At 30.7% G+C, this 16,485-nt stretch overlaps 2 protein-coding genes across 3 annotated transcripts; both read left to right on the top strand.

Moving 5' to 3' along the window:
- Positions 1 to 5,400: 5,400 nt before the first annotated feature.
- On the top strand, positions 5,401 to 6,387 carry LOC149494439 (EG45-like domain containing protein). The gene is made up of 3 exons (XM_089724698.1): positions 5,401 to 5,583; positions 5,669 to 5,969; positions 6,087 to 6,387. The coding sequence occupies exons 1-3, from the start codon at positions 5,469 to 5,471 to the stop codon at positions 6,091 to 6,093; spliced, it is 423 nt and encodes a 140-aa protein (XP_089580824.1). The 5' UTR covers positions 5,401 to 5,468; the 3' UTR covers positions 6,094 to 6,387.
- Positions 6,388 to 12,105: 5,718 nt separating this feature from the next.
- Positions 12,106 to 16,462, top strand: LOC149494440 (RING/FYVE/PHD zinc finger superfamily protein). 2 transcript variants are annotated; one of them, XM_089725295.1, is made up of 6 exons: positions 12,106 to 12,755; positions 13,843 to 13,931; positions 14,040 to 14,186; positions 14,634 to 14,757; positions 15,541 to 15,827; positions 15,958 to 16,462. In XM_089725295.1, exons 1-6 carry the CDS (start codon positions 12,563 to 12,565, stop codon positions 16,048 to 16,050), a joined length of 933 nt encoding a protein of 310 aa, XP_089581421.1. In that variant the 5' UTR covers positions 12,106 to 12,562; the 3' UTR covers positions 16,051 to 16,462. The 2 variants fall into 2 exon arrangements, with proteins under 2 accessions (XP_089581421.1, XP_089581422.1); XM_089725296.1 differs by having other exon boundaries at positions 12,112 to 12,755; positions 13,846 to 13,931.
- Positions 16,463 to 16,485: the final 23 nt, after the last annotated feature.

Raw genomic sequence — 16,485 nt, forward strand, 5'->3', positions numbered from 1 at the left:
CTTATCAGATAAAGTTTTTAACTATTTTAATAAATATTCAATTGACTTTAATTTTACAAGTTAGTGTATTTAATAGAATAGCTCTACAAATTGAATTTATTTTTGGAAGTTTGCAAATAATCAAAATAAAAACTGAGAGCTAGCCGAACCAGTTTCAAAGGCTGTATTCCTCCGGCTTTCGATCTGCGAAGACTGTTTTGTTTTTGCTAGAAAAAATTTTTCATCAATTTTTCGAAGAAAGTAAATTACACATTTGACCAGTTATCTGATGCTAAAATGTGATGGAGGCATGCACGTATTATACTTCACATTAGAAGTAGGGCGAGCAATTTTCAATTTCTAATCGAAAATTGAATCAAACTGATTCAATTTGGTCATTTCCGAATAGTTCTTTTAAAAATGCGAATACCGTTTGTTTTGGGTGTATAAAAGTGTTTAGTTTTTGGTTTTTGGTTTTATTACTATATATAGCTAAGAAAATTTATTTTAATCTAAAATAATTAATTTAGTTTGAAATAACCGAATCCAAATTAATTTAATTCAATTTGGATCGGTTATCATATAATTTAATTTTAAATTGAAATACCATAAGAACATATTCAGAGAAATCAAAATCAAATTAATTCAATTTAGCTTAATTTGGATAACTGAATGCTCACCTCCTAATTCATAAGTCAAGTCTTCCGCAACTTGTGGGCGTCGAGCCAAGTATAAGTCTAAGTCTCTTTTTCTTTAAAAAATAAAAAAACAAAAAGAGGTATGCTGCACTACTAACCAAATAGCGAAAATTAATTTATTTTTTCATAATTTAATTTTTTTAATAATTTGATTCAGTTTATCAAACTTTTATTGTTTTAGTTAAATTTAATGTTAATAAGTAAAAAAAACGCTAAAAAAAATCAAACTAAATTGAATTATTTAAATATTATTTTATTATATAGGAATAATATATTTTTCTTAAAAAAATTTCTGTTAATGTAACTTTTTTCCTTTATTTCTTGGTTATTTTTAAATTTATTTATGAAATTCAAGTTGATTCCATTTTCTTCAAAACAAGTTCAGTTATTTTAATTTCTTGAAAATTATATATTTCAATTTAATTGTTCATGTTTTTTTATGTTGGTTTTAAATGTTCATATTTGATTGATAAATTTGGTAAATTTGTCGTAAATATTAATGCTCAATAATTATTTTTATGCAAATGTTTTTCTTAAGATTTTTTTTTTTGTTAAGAAAAAGAGGCTAGAATTTTTATTGTACTATAAAGATTCGCAACGATAATATTTTTTCCTCTGTATATATATTGCAATCTATTAACACAATAAATAAAATACAATTAATTTAATTTTCTCTTCACTATAATTTGGTTTAATTATTGAATTCGATTCTCAATTTCTAAGTTATTCAATTTGATTTAATAAGTGATTTAAAATTAATCCAATACTTGCAGGGAGAGACAATGATCTTTAACTGTGACTAAATCCCCAACCAAATTATATAATCCCTGATAATTGGGTCCGGATACTAGTGTTTTAAAAAAAAAATAACCCAATGCTAACTTCTATCAACTTGAACAATACAGTAACCTAGATGGTGTTGGGAAGAATGATTAAAGAATTGTCCACGAAAGGAAACCAAATTGTAGAAATGATGCTAAGAAATTGGAAATAATGCATCTCAGTTAACACGCCTCTACGTCATTTTCGTTCATTTGCTGTTTCGTTGTAGGATTAAATCAATGGAACTAAAGATGTTTATTAGTACGAGGATATTTCTAATTATACATTTGAAATATAAAAAATAAAATCGAAATATTTTTTAAAGAATCGTCAGTTTTATTGATTTGGTCCATTGATAGAACTATAGACCCTGTCTACGTAAGTTTTTTCAGTACTACTACATTTTTATATTATTTCTAGAGCCTAATGAAATTCATTCTATTCATTAGCTGAAAAGATCTGGTAGGAAGCTCTAGAAAAAAGAAAGGATCGCGTTTTAATACTATTGAGATTTTGTGTGGATAAAAAATAATTGTCACTCTAAAAACTACTATGTTATTTTTTCACCCCATTCTTTTGATGTGCATTTTGTCATAAATTTTGCAATATGGCATATTTTAAATAAATCACTATTTTTCTCCCATACTCATAAAATTAAAATCTCTTTTTTTTTTTTTGTTTATAATAAGAGGTTGAATGGATCGGGAAAAATATGTGGGCTACACAGTAAGAACGACTTTCCCTTCTAAATAAGATTCACCAAATTAATGATAACTATTGTGGTGAAAGGGCTCTAACTCGAGAATTTTCACTCTCCAAATTCTCTATAAGATGTAAGAAAATAAATCAAATTACACTTGATTGACAATATTAAAATCTCTTTAAATTATAGAAAAATTATGAACAAATTAAGGAAATTATATTCTTTAGTGTGAAATAAGTTTCGTTATTTTTCAATGAACGGTTACCCAAACTAGCTACTTTCTCTTCTTCCTTCTTTTTCACTAAAATTCTTTTTTTTTTTCTTCATGAAAAAATAAGAATCAAATATGGAAAATGTTGTTTCTTGTCTCTTATAACAACTCCTCTGTCTTTTTTCTCAATTTTTTGCACATTTTTATGTGTTTCTCTAAATAAATTACAAATATATGTTTGTTTCGACACAGATATACATTATTTATGTTTCTTTTTCTTTCTTGTATTTTGTCTCCATCTTATACGGAGTTTGTGATATCTCCATTTTTTGTATAGTATTTGTCTTGTTTTTTTTTGTATTTGGTTTATTTTTATTTGGACATGTGCAATTTGTCAAGAATTTATTAAATAGATAAATCTTATTAGCGTAACATTTTCCTCTACTAGATGTAGTAGTTAAAAGTCTTAGTGTTCGTCATAAACAACTATTTCATGGATAATCAGATTTTGTATAAAATACTCGTACAATTTGTTTAGCTAGTGACTTTGAAGGTTTATCAATTTTTTCATATTCACTTTCTAATTTTTAATTAGAATTTCTTATTAGATTAGTAAATTCTTTTGTGCTATTTTAATTATAACATTTTTATTTTATGCCGGTCTCACGAGAGGGGTCATGTCCTTCCTTTATTATCTATATTGATTTAAAATTATTAATGAAATCCTAATATATTATATTTCAAAAAAAAAACAATTCATTATTTTTCTTCCTTCATTATTTTCTTAATTTCCTTCAATAATATTTTTTCTCTCTTTTCAATACCTATATGGATAGTCATATAGTAGTAGTCTATCTAAAAAAGAGAATAATAGATTTTTTAAATTTTCATTCTCTTTTGTCCTAATAAGTTAGGAAAGATAAAGGGGAAATTTAGTTAGTGAAAATGATCAAGTCTTTTATAAACAAGCTTTATTTTATCATAATCCAAGACTAATCCACTTCCTAATTAAAGGCATTTACTTGACTTCCTAATTTTATATAAAAAAAAAGCTATTATGGAGAAAATTTTCAAAGCATCTACTCTATCAATTTTTTAAAAAATGATATCCATAATATTAACAATTGAACATTAATACTACTGATATATAAAAAAAATAATATATATTGAAGGATATTAAATTTCTAAATAAACTTTAACTAACGGATAATTTAGGATTCCCTCTATCTTTATCCTTATTCTAAGAACTTAACAGGTATCATAGATAACTTTCAATTATTAATGTCAAAATTTGAAAATTCAAAAGTAAAAAATTATTTCTTTAATATTTAGATGTTGTAAATCAAATTTTAATTAATCATATCAATTTATTTTATAAGAATGAACTACCTTATTATTTCAATTATAAAATGCTCGTATGTTAAAAGGCATTGATGGTATATAGATATTGAATTTAACTTACAATAGTTATACGTGACATGGATTTGTTTGGGTATGAACTCATTCCAAACTTGAATTTGAGCTTAAATTCATTTATTATATTAAGTTAATTCGCGATCTCATTCCAAACTTGAGTTCGGCTCATTTTATAGATGAGCTTATATACAAGATTCGGCTTGATTTATTAAGCTTATTTTCACAAAATCGAACCTATTTTTTTTTTCTTTTAATGAAATTCAAAAAACTTAGATGGGGTTTGATTTATTTATTACCCTAGTTAGTAGCATGTCGATGGTGGATTCCGTATTGAGAGCAATAGGGGCACATACCCCCCACTGCCCCTGTACTATCTTGTTTTATGAATAAATAATTTTTTAACTCAATATCATTTATATTTATCCACGCTTAAAAATTTTTATTTGCCCCCTTATAATTTTTTATTATACTAATTAATTTTAGCTAAATATTATATTTATTTTATATATAAGGATTAGTTGATGTAATTTGTATTGAATAAAATAATTTATTTTGTCAATTCCACTTTGATAATAACATTTCATCTTTATACAAAGATTAAAAAAATGATTAGAACATATTGATTTTATAAAAATATATGGTATAATATCTAAATTATCCTCTTAAAATTAAACTTTTCATCTAATTTTAGTACAAAACACTTAATAAATATGTGTAAAATTGAACAAAAAATTAATATACTCTTAAAATTCTAAATAAATATTCATAAAATAAAATAAAATGTCCATTTATTGCTATTAAAGTGAAACAGCGGCAATATTATTATTACAAGTAAGGCGAAAGGGAGCTTCCAGTCATAGAAGATGAAACAATGATTACCGGTCAATGCAATTTACAACTACCATAAAGCAACTGCTATCTAATTTATTGAATTCCGATAGAAAATTCAACAATTTAAAAGTCAACTTACAGATCATCATTATTATTCTTTTTTTACTATTTTTAAAAATCTGTGGGTTGTTTATTGTTTGCAATCACTCGTGCTCTGTATAAGACTTCTGATTGTGCTCGCATTAGTTCTTGATTATCATAATAAAATTGACAAAAATCATATATTCTTATACAATAAGGTAGTTAGTTAGTTAGTTAGAAAGCTACCAAATATTTTTCAAAAAAAAAAAAAAAAAAAGAAAGCTACGAATATTAATTAGACATAAAATAATAAATTAAATTGAGATATTAATTAGTCATTTATTTTTCTGCAATATAATTATTGCAATATTAGTAGAGTGGCAAAAGCCTTTAAGAGGGACACAATTTAATTATCCATATAATAACATACTATGAAAAATAAAAAAATAAAAAATAATCATATTTAACTTTATTTTAATTGTATAAAATTAAAACCAAACTTATCTACAGCTGACGGACACAATTTAATTATTTTATTACTAGTATTATTTATTTATTTATTTATTTTAACCCTATTTCCGAATGCGCGTAGAGTCGACATCAATGGAGAACCTTCAAAGGCATATAGCCGTCTCTTTTACGTTTTTTTAAATAAAAAAATAAAATAATAATAAAAAGTAATAACACAAAAACTCTTCAAGGACTACAATCTTGCGCTCCCACAAACATGTCCTCTCCAATCTCATCACTCTTCATCTTCTCATTATTCCTAATCTCACAGCTTTTCTGTACCTCCTATGGTGACGTCGGAACTGCTGCTCAATACAGCCCTCCTTATTTACGTAAGTACTCTTTATCCAAACCAAAATTTCATTTTCAATATACATTTTATTTTCACTAATTATTTTTACAATTTTATCGGTGTAGCCACCAAATGCTACGACACCGATCCGGCTCAGTTTCCGTCGAATAACCATTTCGCCGCGGCCGGAGATGGAATATGGGACAATGGAGCATCCTGCGGAAGAGAATACTTGGTTAGATGTATTAGTGCAACGGTTGCCGGTGCTTGCAAACCGGATCAGACGATTCAAGTAAAGATTGTTGATTATGCTTTTTCAACGCCTACTTCGCCATCGGTTTCCGGCACCACCATTGTCTTATCGGAAACTGCTTTTGGAAAAGTTGCTAATTTATCGGCTAATTCCATCAATATAGAATTTCAACAGTAATTCCATTCCTTCTTTTCTTTTCAATTCTACTATTATAAATACAAATAAACAGTAAGGAATTTTTATTTTTTATTTTTATATTTAAAGGTTCATTATTATTTATATATTTGCAGGGTATGATACACATAGAAGCCGGACCCCTGTAGATTTCAAGTAGCTTGAACTTTAAATTAGCCGTATCCGAATACGTTATAGGCAAGTGAGTATATTTTACATGAATGCTTGCACGAAGTAACTGGAAGAAAATAAAATGGTGACAAAAAGAAAAGATATTTCATTTCTGCAAATGATTTGTGAATTGTTTCTCAATTTAAGACTCATTTTGTTGTATTTGTAAATTGTTCGTCATGTACCAGAAGAAGTGTAAAATTTTGATATTAAATTTATATATGTTTGAGTTTGATTGATTTGTCATTTTAGCTACAATAAATGACAATTTCTTATTGGATGCTTCAAAAGCTAAAGAAGACGTTTGACGGTTTAACAAGAACGTTAGGCGGAAGGTGCTTTGGTTTTGGAATCTTCTGATTCAACTTGGCTTTACGTCCAATATGCTTTATTTAGAGCGATCGGCGCATCAAATCGTAGACTTAAATCTTTTATCATATTTTTCTTTTTCCTCTGTTTTTTTAACAACAGGCAGCTGTATCTGACCGTCTAATCTGATTTGAGGTTAATTACAAACAAATGTTATAAACTTTGTCGGGATTTAAATTTTTTAATAACAATTCATTATGTCATTTTAAAACGTAACGACAGGAGGAATATATAGGTTGCCTAATTTCCGTCTAACTTGGATTCCTCTCAATATTTGAGTACAAATAAATACATAAATAAATATAAATAAATAATTGCTAAGTAATTATCCATTTTATTAATGGAGCATTTAATAGTCTAAATCTCACGAAAAAGTGATTTGAAAAAGTTAAATTTCTATGTTATTGACATATAAATTTTATGTCCTTAAAAATTAAATTCTTCGTGGTTGGGTAATAATCATTAATTAAATTAAAATTCTGAATATATTAGCCATATCCCTATTTTTCTATGTATGGAGGAAGTTACTCTCCCTTTTCAAAGGGTAAAAAAATTAAAATGATTTAATTTGTCTCATAAACTTGAAAATGATATATAAATTGTAAAAAAAAAAAAAAACTAATTTTCATACAAATAATTAATGCTCTAACTTACTAAATGACCAAAAAGACCTTACTAGCAATCAAAAAGAATAAAATATATTTTTAGTATTATTATTGTTTTTTTAAATAAAAGAACAATTTTTACTTTTAATAATAATGATAATAATTTTATTAGTTAAGAACATTAAAAAATATTTTTTTATCAAAATTTGTACCTATTAGTTACAAAGTTGGAATGATGATAATACAAAAAACTATTTTCAAGTCAAGGGCACTAAAATTAAAATTTTTATAGAAAGTAAGGTGTTTTAAATAATTTTTAATAACATTATATTCTTAACTATATTGTTTCTCAAAAATTTTTTATTATCATCCAAATATACAAATATATTTTTCATAATAATGTCCTGATGTTAATGATTCATCAAAATGAAAGGTCAAATGACCACTCTTTTTTTTAAAAAAAAAAAAAACTATAATAAAATATAATTGACAAGGTTAAAAGTAAAAAAAGAATTAAAGATATTTTGAAGTAGAGTGAAATGCTGAATATTCACTATCAAATTTTAAACAAATCATTTACGTAATTTAATGTATAATTTTTACTTCTTATTTATTTTTTTTTTCAATTCTTTTTAAAAGATATTTTTCGTTTAGCAAACTATTTTTCAATCAATAATTAGGAAACTTAAAATATCAGTAAAACTTAAATTCAACGTATTCAATATTTCAAACTCTTAATTAGTCCTTAAATTTATGAGTTACCCTTTTGAAAGTAAACCATGACCATGAAATTTGAATTATTAGTTCTTTTTAAAAAGATTATAATCATTGTATTTTTTTTAAATATAAAAAAAATTAGATAACTATAATTATTGAACTTGTCATTATTATTTTTCTTTTTACATTTAGTAATAGATAATAATCATGAATATTATCAAATTTAGTTGACCTCATGATTTATTTTTAAGGTGCTGAATAATAGAGAGATATTTTAAAAGATAACTAATTTTTAATAAATCACCACGGAAAGAAAAAAAACATTCAAGAATGAGATCACTCGTACACCAAGGCGTAGCCTGGTAGTAAGTACATATACGGCCTGACAATAGATCCAGGTTTGAATCCCCTTCTTTAATAGTTAAAAAAAAATGCTAGTTTTTAGCTGTAACTATTTGAATCCTCCTTTTGTGAGAGCTCCCGTCTTCTCCACGGTGAGACCTAGGGTTTTGTCTTTTGACGACTATAGTCCCTCATTTATTGAGTTTTGTTTTTTTGTCTGTGTCCATGTCTCTTCTCTCCTTTTGTTTCTTTGTTTCTTTTTTCTAATCTGTTTTGTGTCAGGTTTTGGTTTCGATTATACTTTTGTTTTCATTATCTAGCTTTCGCAAATCTGTTGTAGAGTCAAGAGGGAGCAATTACTGATCAAACAGGTACCACTCCAACTGTGGCGGAAGTAGAGGTAATAGAATTTTTGGATGAAGTTTCTGAGAGTCCTGATAGGTGAGCTCAACTATGTGTCACAGGTAAACTATGGATTGTGAAACTTTTCAACAAATTCATCTTCATGGACACGATGACCAAGGTTTGGAAACTGAAGCATGGAATTGTGATTCGTGAATGGGGCAAAGATGTATTCCTGTTCAAATTTCACCATTGGAGAGATACTAAATTTATTTTAGATAATGAACCATGGCACTTCGATAAGAATTTATTGCTTCTTTGCCGAGTTACTGGGAATGAATAACCATCTTCCATACAATTTCACTCTTGTCCTATCTAGGTTCGGGCTTACAGTCTTCCCTTGAGTTGCATGAAGGAATCAGTGGCTCGACTAATCAGTGCAAAAATGGGTAGTTTCCTGGAATGGTTTGCCGATAATAAAGTTGGTTGGGGTAAATACAAGCAATTTAGAATTGATATGGATCTCAAAAATCCTCTTTTGCGTGGCACAAATTTAAGTGTAGGAGGGAAACCATTTTGGATCCCTCCCAAATATGAATCCCTACCCACCTTTTGATACATATGTGGTAGATGTGGTCATAGTTTCAAACAATGTGATAGTGTGGAGGAACTAGAGGATAGCAACACGATAATGATGTATGGTGATGCTATTAGAGCATCTCCTTTCAAGAAGACAAGGCAGTTAGTGTCAGGCATCGACGATGACAGTGGGGTTAAGAAAGGTTTGGTTTTTAACCATATAGGCAAGTCAGGCACTAAGGGTACAAGGGGATGTCCTATGGAGAATGTACGAGGTGATACCAATGGCCATACAATGGTGGATGAGAATCCAGTCTCTCCAGGTATTATGTTAGCTGAGGATGTCTTAATAAAGTTAAAAAATATGAATGTCAAATTATCACAATAAAAGCCTAATAATCGACAATACAACACCACACCTTTACCTAGCTCACCCCTACCTACCTCACCCATTAGACAAGTTCCCTCCTCACCTGTCCTTATAATCTTGGACCTCAAAACTCATACAGACCAAGCCACTATCACCACAGCTTCAAAACAGCTCCTTCCTAAACAACCTACCTACCCTGTAAAGAGGCCCCTTTAACATCCACTACACCTTTATCTGTACCACTTTCACCTACTGAAAACATGCAAAATGCTACTTTCCCTACATCACTTGCTAGTCCTATGACCCCCTATCCAAAATCTGGCCAACCCACTCTGAACCCCTCCGCACTGATTTTGTCACCCAAAGAAAACACTGACCCAACCTTAACTGTCCAAACCTTTGGACCATCCCTATTGTCTATATCCCATGTTCACAGTGGCAAAGTGTCGTGGAAACGGCTTGCTAGAAAGTTATGAAAGATGTTACTTCTATATTACAGCTTCCTAGAAAACGGAAAGACAAGTTTGGCTCTGATATTGACAACCTGATGGATACTAACAATGGTAAAAGGTGAAAAGGTAGTGATTTGAATATTGTAGGCGTCTCTGTGATCCCAACGGCGGAGGTTGCTTTACAACCCCGTCGAATGCCATGAGTTCGATAGTATGGAACTGCAGGGGGCTTGGGAACCTCGATGCAGTTCGAAGTTTGAAGAAGCTTTTAAAGCTTAAGTCTCCCAAATTTGTGTTTCTAATGGAAACCAAGTTGGAAACACAAGAGTTTAGTTAGGTTAGTAACCGGTGTGGTTTTCCTAATCACTTTGCAGTTTCTTGTGACCGAGTTGTGGGTAGGAAAGGAGGATTGGGCTTGATGTGGCCTAGTGAAATGGATATTCAGATTTTGTCTTCATCTTTTAATCATGTTGATGTGGTGGTTGATAACCAGTGGTGTTTTACTGGGTTTTATGGGTGGCCAGAAGAAAATAATTGGCATCTCTCCTAGGATTTATTGCATAGCTTATAGGGTCTCTCAAATCTGCCTTGGCTTTGTGGAGGGGACTTTAATGAAGTTCTTTTCCATCATGAAAAATCAGGTGGTGTGCCAAAGGATCAGAGGAAGTTAAACGCGTTTCATTAGCCACTTAGTGCGACAAGGTTCAGATCACTGTCCTCTCCAACTGTTTTTCAATTTCTCTACCACACAGCGTAACCGATGAAGAAAATGGGTTTTCAAGTTTGAACATATGTGGTTACGAGAACTGTCTTGTGTTGAGGCAGTTCGTAATGCTTGGTGTGACCCTTTAGCTATCAATAATGAGTTGGAGAATCGCCTTAGCCGATGCAGATCAGCTATGCGCAAATGGGAACGACAACATTTTGGGATGGTTAACAAACAGATTTCGAATTGTTTTAAATTGTATTAAATATGATGGAGTTAAAGAAGTTTATTATTCTTGAAAGTTAATGAAATTCCATCTTTTACTTCAAAAAAAAAAAAAAAAGGAATTTCTCGTATTTAAAATGAATTACTTAATTTGTAGATTTTAATGATGTTGGGAATTATTTTTTACATTAATTATAGAATAAATCAAACTAATTAATTCTCCTTTTATTTCATTTTTTATTTTTTATTTATCTTTATAAATTTCACTTTTATTTCATTTTTTATTTTTTATTTATCTTTTTGAATTTCACTATTTTCAATATATGTTTAATTATCTAACAATTTTCATGCTCATTATTAAAAAATCATGACTGCATTTTTTTATTATTCATCTATCTTTATTTATATATTTTAATAGCATAATATAAAAAATTTTACTTAAAAATCTATCAGCAAGCTATATACATTATATTATTTTCTTTCAATTTATTTAAAATTTTCTTCAATCGTGCATAGCATGGGGATATTACTAGTTAAAAGAGTATAACAGAGCATAATAAAAAAGAGGAGTGAAAGAGTTAGCATTTTCTGGTAGCACATTGGTTAAGCGTTGAAGCGCAGCTGAATCTAGGTCCGAGTCCAGTAAATGGGTCTATAACCCGAGCAAAAATAGTTGAAAAGAGCACAAAATTCAATCGAACCCAGTTGTATAAAATAAAATTGGAAGAGATGCTTTAGAAGAGTGGATGAGATATTTAAGCTTTGGAAGAGATTCTTCAATGCAGTCAAATGATTATTGTTCCTCTTGTACATTTTGTTTGTTGAGATGAAAGGGAAAGAGATATCAATTTAGGGTTCACAAAGCAGCAAAAAAAAAAAAAAAAAGAGAGAGAGAGAGAGAGAGAAGGAGGTGATTGAGTTGGAAGAGAGAAAAATTAGAAAAGAATTTTCATTTAAAAAAAAAAAGCTAGGTGTTGATAACATGGCATTCTGGCCAACGAAAATTTCGATACCTCAGAAGACATTTTAGTGTTCAAAATATAAAATTAAATATTTTTAAATGATAAATTGAGGCTGATATCCCAAGTGGTTATCCCTATAGTTAAAGTCCTCACAGTGAAATTAACCTTGGATGATTTGGTTAGAGCGACTAATTCATTGTGGCATTAATCCAATAGTATGCGCTACTGCGGTATACGATAAGGGCGCCAACAAGATAAGAGCGCGCAGGGGCCCATCATTTTCTCGCTAGCCCCTTAGAAAAGTTGAGCGACTTTTTTCCTCGGAAAATTTCCCAACGCCATAAAAATATTATACCTGTGATTTATACATAAATCAATGTTTTTTTTTTTTTTTTTTTTTTTTTGAATCTTTTCAATTTTTCTACTGAAAAACAACATTAATCCATCGAAACCGTTTCTCTCTTCAGATTCTTAGCTGTCTGTTTGGCAGCTCAGAGAATACTCAGCATTTTTCGATTTTAAACTTCCTCAATTAAATTATGTGAAATCCTAAAAATCCCCGAATTAATATTGGGACTTTTCTATTTTGACTCGCTCCCCTTTCTATCTGGCAAAAGGAAAAACATAAATCCAAAGGATTATATTCATCTTCATCTTTAGCTTTTTGACTTGAGGTTTTCGTTTTGCTTCAATAATTGTGTGATATCTGCGAATTTGCGATCAATTTAAGAGAGACAGAAAGAGGGTTATCCATGATAGAGGAGGTGCAGCTGGAGCCAGTGATTGCAGGGAATCCGAGTGATTCTGATCCTCTGCTAGAAAAGAAGGATGATTCTTCATCGTCTCCGGCATTAGGAAGTTCGAGTGAGATAAACAGTGAAGAAGATGTTGAGAATGGCTCAGTTCCTTGTTGCCGCATTTGTCTCGAGAGCGATTGCGAACAAGGTGATCGAATTTTAAACAAGTTCTGATTTTTATTTCATTTTTCGGATGAATTTCAGGATGCGGATGCTTTTATGTTATATTCGAATTGGGATTGATGGTTGGTGATTTTTTTTTTTTTTTTTTTTTTTTTTTTTTGATATTGATCCATGAAGAAGTTTTATCCTGTGATGAGTGCTTGTATTAAGCGGGTGGCTAACAACTGAAAGGAATTGTTTTAGTAGACGAGTAAAAATTGGACCTCACAGTTGAAAAATTTAGCTAATTTCATAATTTATGAGGAGGTTGCCCCAATCTACATCTTTAGGATATGGTCCAACTTACCTGTGAAAATCATAGTGTTTAGGCCCTAAATGGAGTAGCTATTCGGCAGTGACTTGATAAATGCTGTTTGTCTTGCCACAACACAGATTGACTATGAACATTGGGTAATTGCATTTGTTTGTTAGAACTTAGTCTTATGAAGAGTTTAGGCCATTTAATACACATTCTAAATTAAGAAACAATTTGAGTTCTCTTGTTTGAAGAATGCCAAAAGTTCAGAAAAATGAATATTTCTGCTATCTGAATATTGGGGGGGGGAGGGTGTGAGAATGGAAAAATCTCCAGTGTAACTGCATAAGCACGGACATTGACGAATATCTATTGTGATTCCCTTCTTTAGCCGTGACAAAAACATCAGCTCCGAGTAGCTTTATCTTATCATGCACCAATTCAAAGCAGCAACATATCTAGGCCTACATTCTCACCTTCTGTATCCTCATTGATAGCAACTTGTATGCTTTTTTTCCCCTGGAAATATTGCCATTTTTTGTCCCTATTTTTGTTAAAACAAAGTTAGAAATCTGGCATAGGCTTTTATCAGCCTTCTCATTAAACAAAGGTTTAGTTACTAAGGAACATATCTATGTCTCTAGTTGTTGATGGGAAATAATTGCCGGCTCATTGAATTTATCTGATCACATATTCCTTTTCTTTTAGGATTGCCATAAATCCAATTAGACACACACACACATTTTTTTTGTTTTCCTTTCGCTTGTATAGGTGATTATTTCATTTTCACTTGTCTAATGGTGTTTATTTGATTTAGTAGATGATGAATTAATATCTCCATGCATGTGCAAAGGCACCCAGCAGTTTGTTCACCGTTCATGCCTTGATCATTGGCGCTCAGTTAAGGTATATGCTCATATTTGTTAGTTGATGTTATTATAAATCTCCATCATTCCTGATGCTAATTTTATTGTTGCCATTGATCTAATACTAGCCTTCTTTCTTCTTTGGTAGGAAGGATTTGCTTTCTCCCACTGCACAACTTGCAAAGCCCAATTTCATCTTCGAATTGAATTATTTGAGGACAACTCATGGCGCAAAATGAAATTCAGATTTTTTGTGACAAGAGATGTTATCATTGTATTTCTGGCTGTTCAGACAGTGAGTACTTTCATTACTATTGGTTTTCTTTTTCTTTCACTTCTTTTTTGGGGTCGATGGTTGGCTGCCAGTACGTTTGTACCTTTCTCACCTCATTAACCCCCATACCTCAAAATACAAAAGCAAAGGTTTCTGGAAGAAGAAACTTGTTGTAGCAAACAGAACAGTAAACACTTAAAACCATTCTCTTCTTTATTTTTTTATATATTTTTCTCAAACTATAAAAGACATGGAAGAAGACAAAGAGCAGTCAATGGAATTTTAATTTTTTGATAACAAATTCTATACATTTATTTCAGTGGAGAAATCAATGTGTAAGCACATCTACTTACCTCTACATGAACACCTCTCTGGTTTGAAATTAAGAAATATCTTCAATTCTGAGATTATATATCTTTCATTTTTAATTGAAATCTTAGTTCATATCTATGGAAATCTGTCTTTCAGGTGATTGCTGCAATGGGTTGGTTTGTATATCTTATGGATAAAGATGGTGCCTTTAGAAATTCATTCAGTGACAGTTGGGATCGAATACTGTCAAAACATCCTATACCATTTTATTATTGTATAGGTACTTTGATGGTTTTTGCAATTGGTTTTGTATTTTCTTTTTTCCATTTATCTCCCCTCCTAAGCATTGGAATTCTATTCTAAATTTCTAGTGCTAAAGTAATTATACTGATAGGCCAATGTAGCAGTTTATTTCCATTTTAGTGATTTGGTAACAGTAATGATCTATCGGTGCATATATAAATGAAAATAAGAACATAGGCTGAGCAGATGAATGATTGTTTGTTTGTTCTATCCCATGTATCTCTTCCTAAATGGAAAATCAGTGGTTGTCAGGGCACACTTTTCTCAGTGGCAGTGTCAAACTTATGGAAGATAACATTATCCCTATTCTCATTTTGCTTGTGATTTTGCTACCTTCATTTGTGTATGCCCTTGCATCTGGATTTTGTAAACTGATCCCTTTAAGGTTTGCTACTAGAGTTTTATATGATACTCTTACGTGCAACTCCCTCTTATGGGGGAATGCTTCTTTGAAAACTGTTTTTATACCTATGATTTTAGTGGCTTAGTTAGCAGCTTTGCTCCTTGTTATGCATGGACTATTTCCAGGCTTCCTGGTTGACAATAAATAATGCTTCGATGTATGACTAATTTGAATGTTGTGTCTTTTTGCTCATTGTATTTTGGTGCTGTACTTATTCTTCTTTTTGTATGTACTTAAATAGTATGAAGTGAGGAATGATATCAGTTGCTTTTAAAGCCCCCTCCTAATCTGTTGAGTGCAGGATACCGGCTTGTGACTAACCATTATTTCCTTTTCTGCGTAAATAAATTGTTCCAGGAGTACTTGCTTTCTTTGTGCTTCTTGGGTTTTTTGGCCTGATACTCCATTGCTCGTCCCTTAATAGCAATGATCCACGGATGGCTGGATGCCAGAACTGCTGTTATGGATGGGGAATTCTGGACTGTTTTCCCGCTTCTATGGAGGCATGCTTTGCCTTGGTATTGGTCTTTGTTGTTATTTTTGCCATTCTTGGCATAGCTTATGGTTTCCTTGCTGCCACTATGGCCGTTCAAAAGATCTGGCAGAGACACTACCACATCCTTACTAAGAGGGAGCTAACAAAGGTAATCTCTCAATCCTTTCTGTTAAATTTGTTTCTAACTTGGAGGCGTTGATTATGTTAATTACTTAACTAAGACCCTTAAGAACTTCGCTTTATACAATTCAGGACTATTTACTGCTAGAATTTTGCAGGAATACATAGTAGAGGATCTTCACGGGTGTTACACACCACCGAAACTGGATTCAGAACACGAAGAACGTCTGAAAATGCTCAAGCTTTTGTAAAAATGCAGGTCGGTGAAGTTATAAGACATTTCGAAGTGTATCTAATCTTTCAAGACTTCAATGCTGCAAAGTGTTCCTCACCGAGATAAAGAAGTCGCATTTTTTTTTTTTTTTTTTTTTTTTTGCATTTATTTGGCAAGTTTTATTTAATTAGAGCGAGGATATAAGCAAGTATAGCTTCATTTTCCTAAACTTGACCGCCCCATTTTTAATTTAAAAAGCACCTCTGTACTTCTTAAATCTAGTGGTTATATCCTGTAGGATGCTTTGGTCTGAAATGATGGGTCCTTGGTCGACGACATTACAATGTGTTATTGGATTGTGAAACATTAAACGACATTATACGATCGAAGGAACTTTGCTTAATATTTAAATTTCAAAGAATAATGAAATTAAAATGATTTTAACATTATTGCTTCGAGCTTTACTTTCACT

The sequence above is a fragment of the Jatropha curcas genome, chromosome 8 (assembly GCF_041381405.1).
Source record: "Jatropha curcas cultivar XTBG-Jc1 chromosome 8, XTBG_Jcur_1.0, whole genome shotgun sequence".
Classification (NCBI taxonomy): Eukaryota; Viridiplantae; Streptophyta; class Magnoliopsida; order Malpighiales; family Euphorbiaceae; genus Jatropha; species Jatropha curcas.

Excerpts from the sequence above, each read along its gene's own strand:
- LOC149494439 (XM_089724698.1), top strand. The coding sequence starts at position 5,469 with ATGTCCTCTCCAATCTCATCACTCTTCATCTTCTCATTATTCCTAATC. Across the intron at positions 5,584-5,668 it reads ATACAGCCCTCCTTATTTAC|CCACCAAATGCTACGACACC; the intron begins GTAAGTACTCTT and ends TTATCGGTGTAG.
- LOC149494440 (XM_089725295.1), top strand. The coding sequence starts at position 12,563 with ATGATAGAGGAGGTGCAGCTGGAGCCAGTGATTGCAGGGAATCCGAGT. Across the intron at positions 13,932-14,039 it reads ATCATTGGCGCTCAGTTAAG|GAAGGATTTGCTTTCTCCCA; the intron begins GTATATGCTCAT and ends CTTCTTTGGTAG. Across the intron at positions 14,187-14,633 it reads TATTTCTGGCTGTTCAGACA|GTGATTGCTGCAATGGGTTG; the intron begins GTGAGTACTTTC and ends TCTGTCTTTCAG.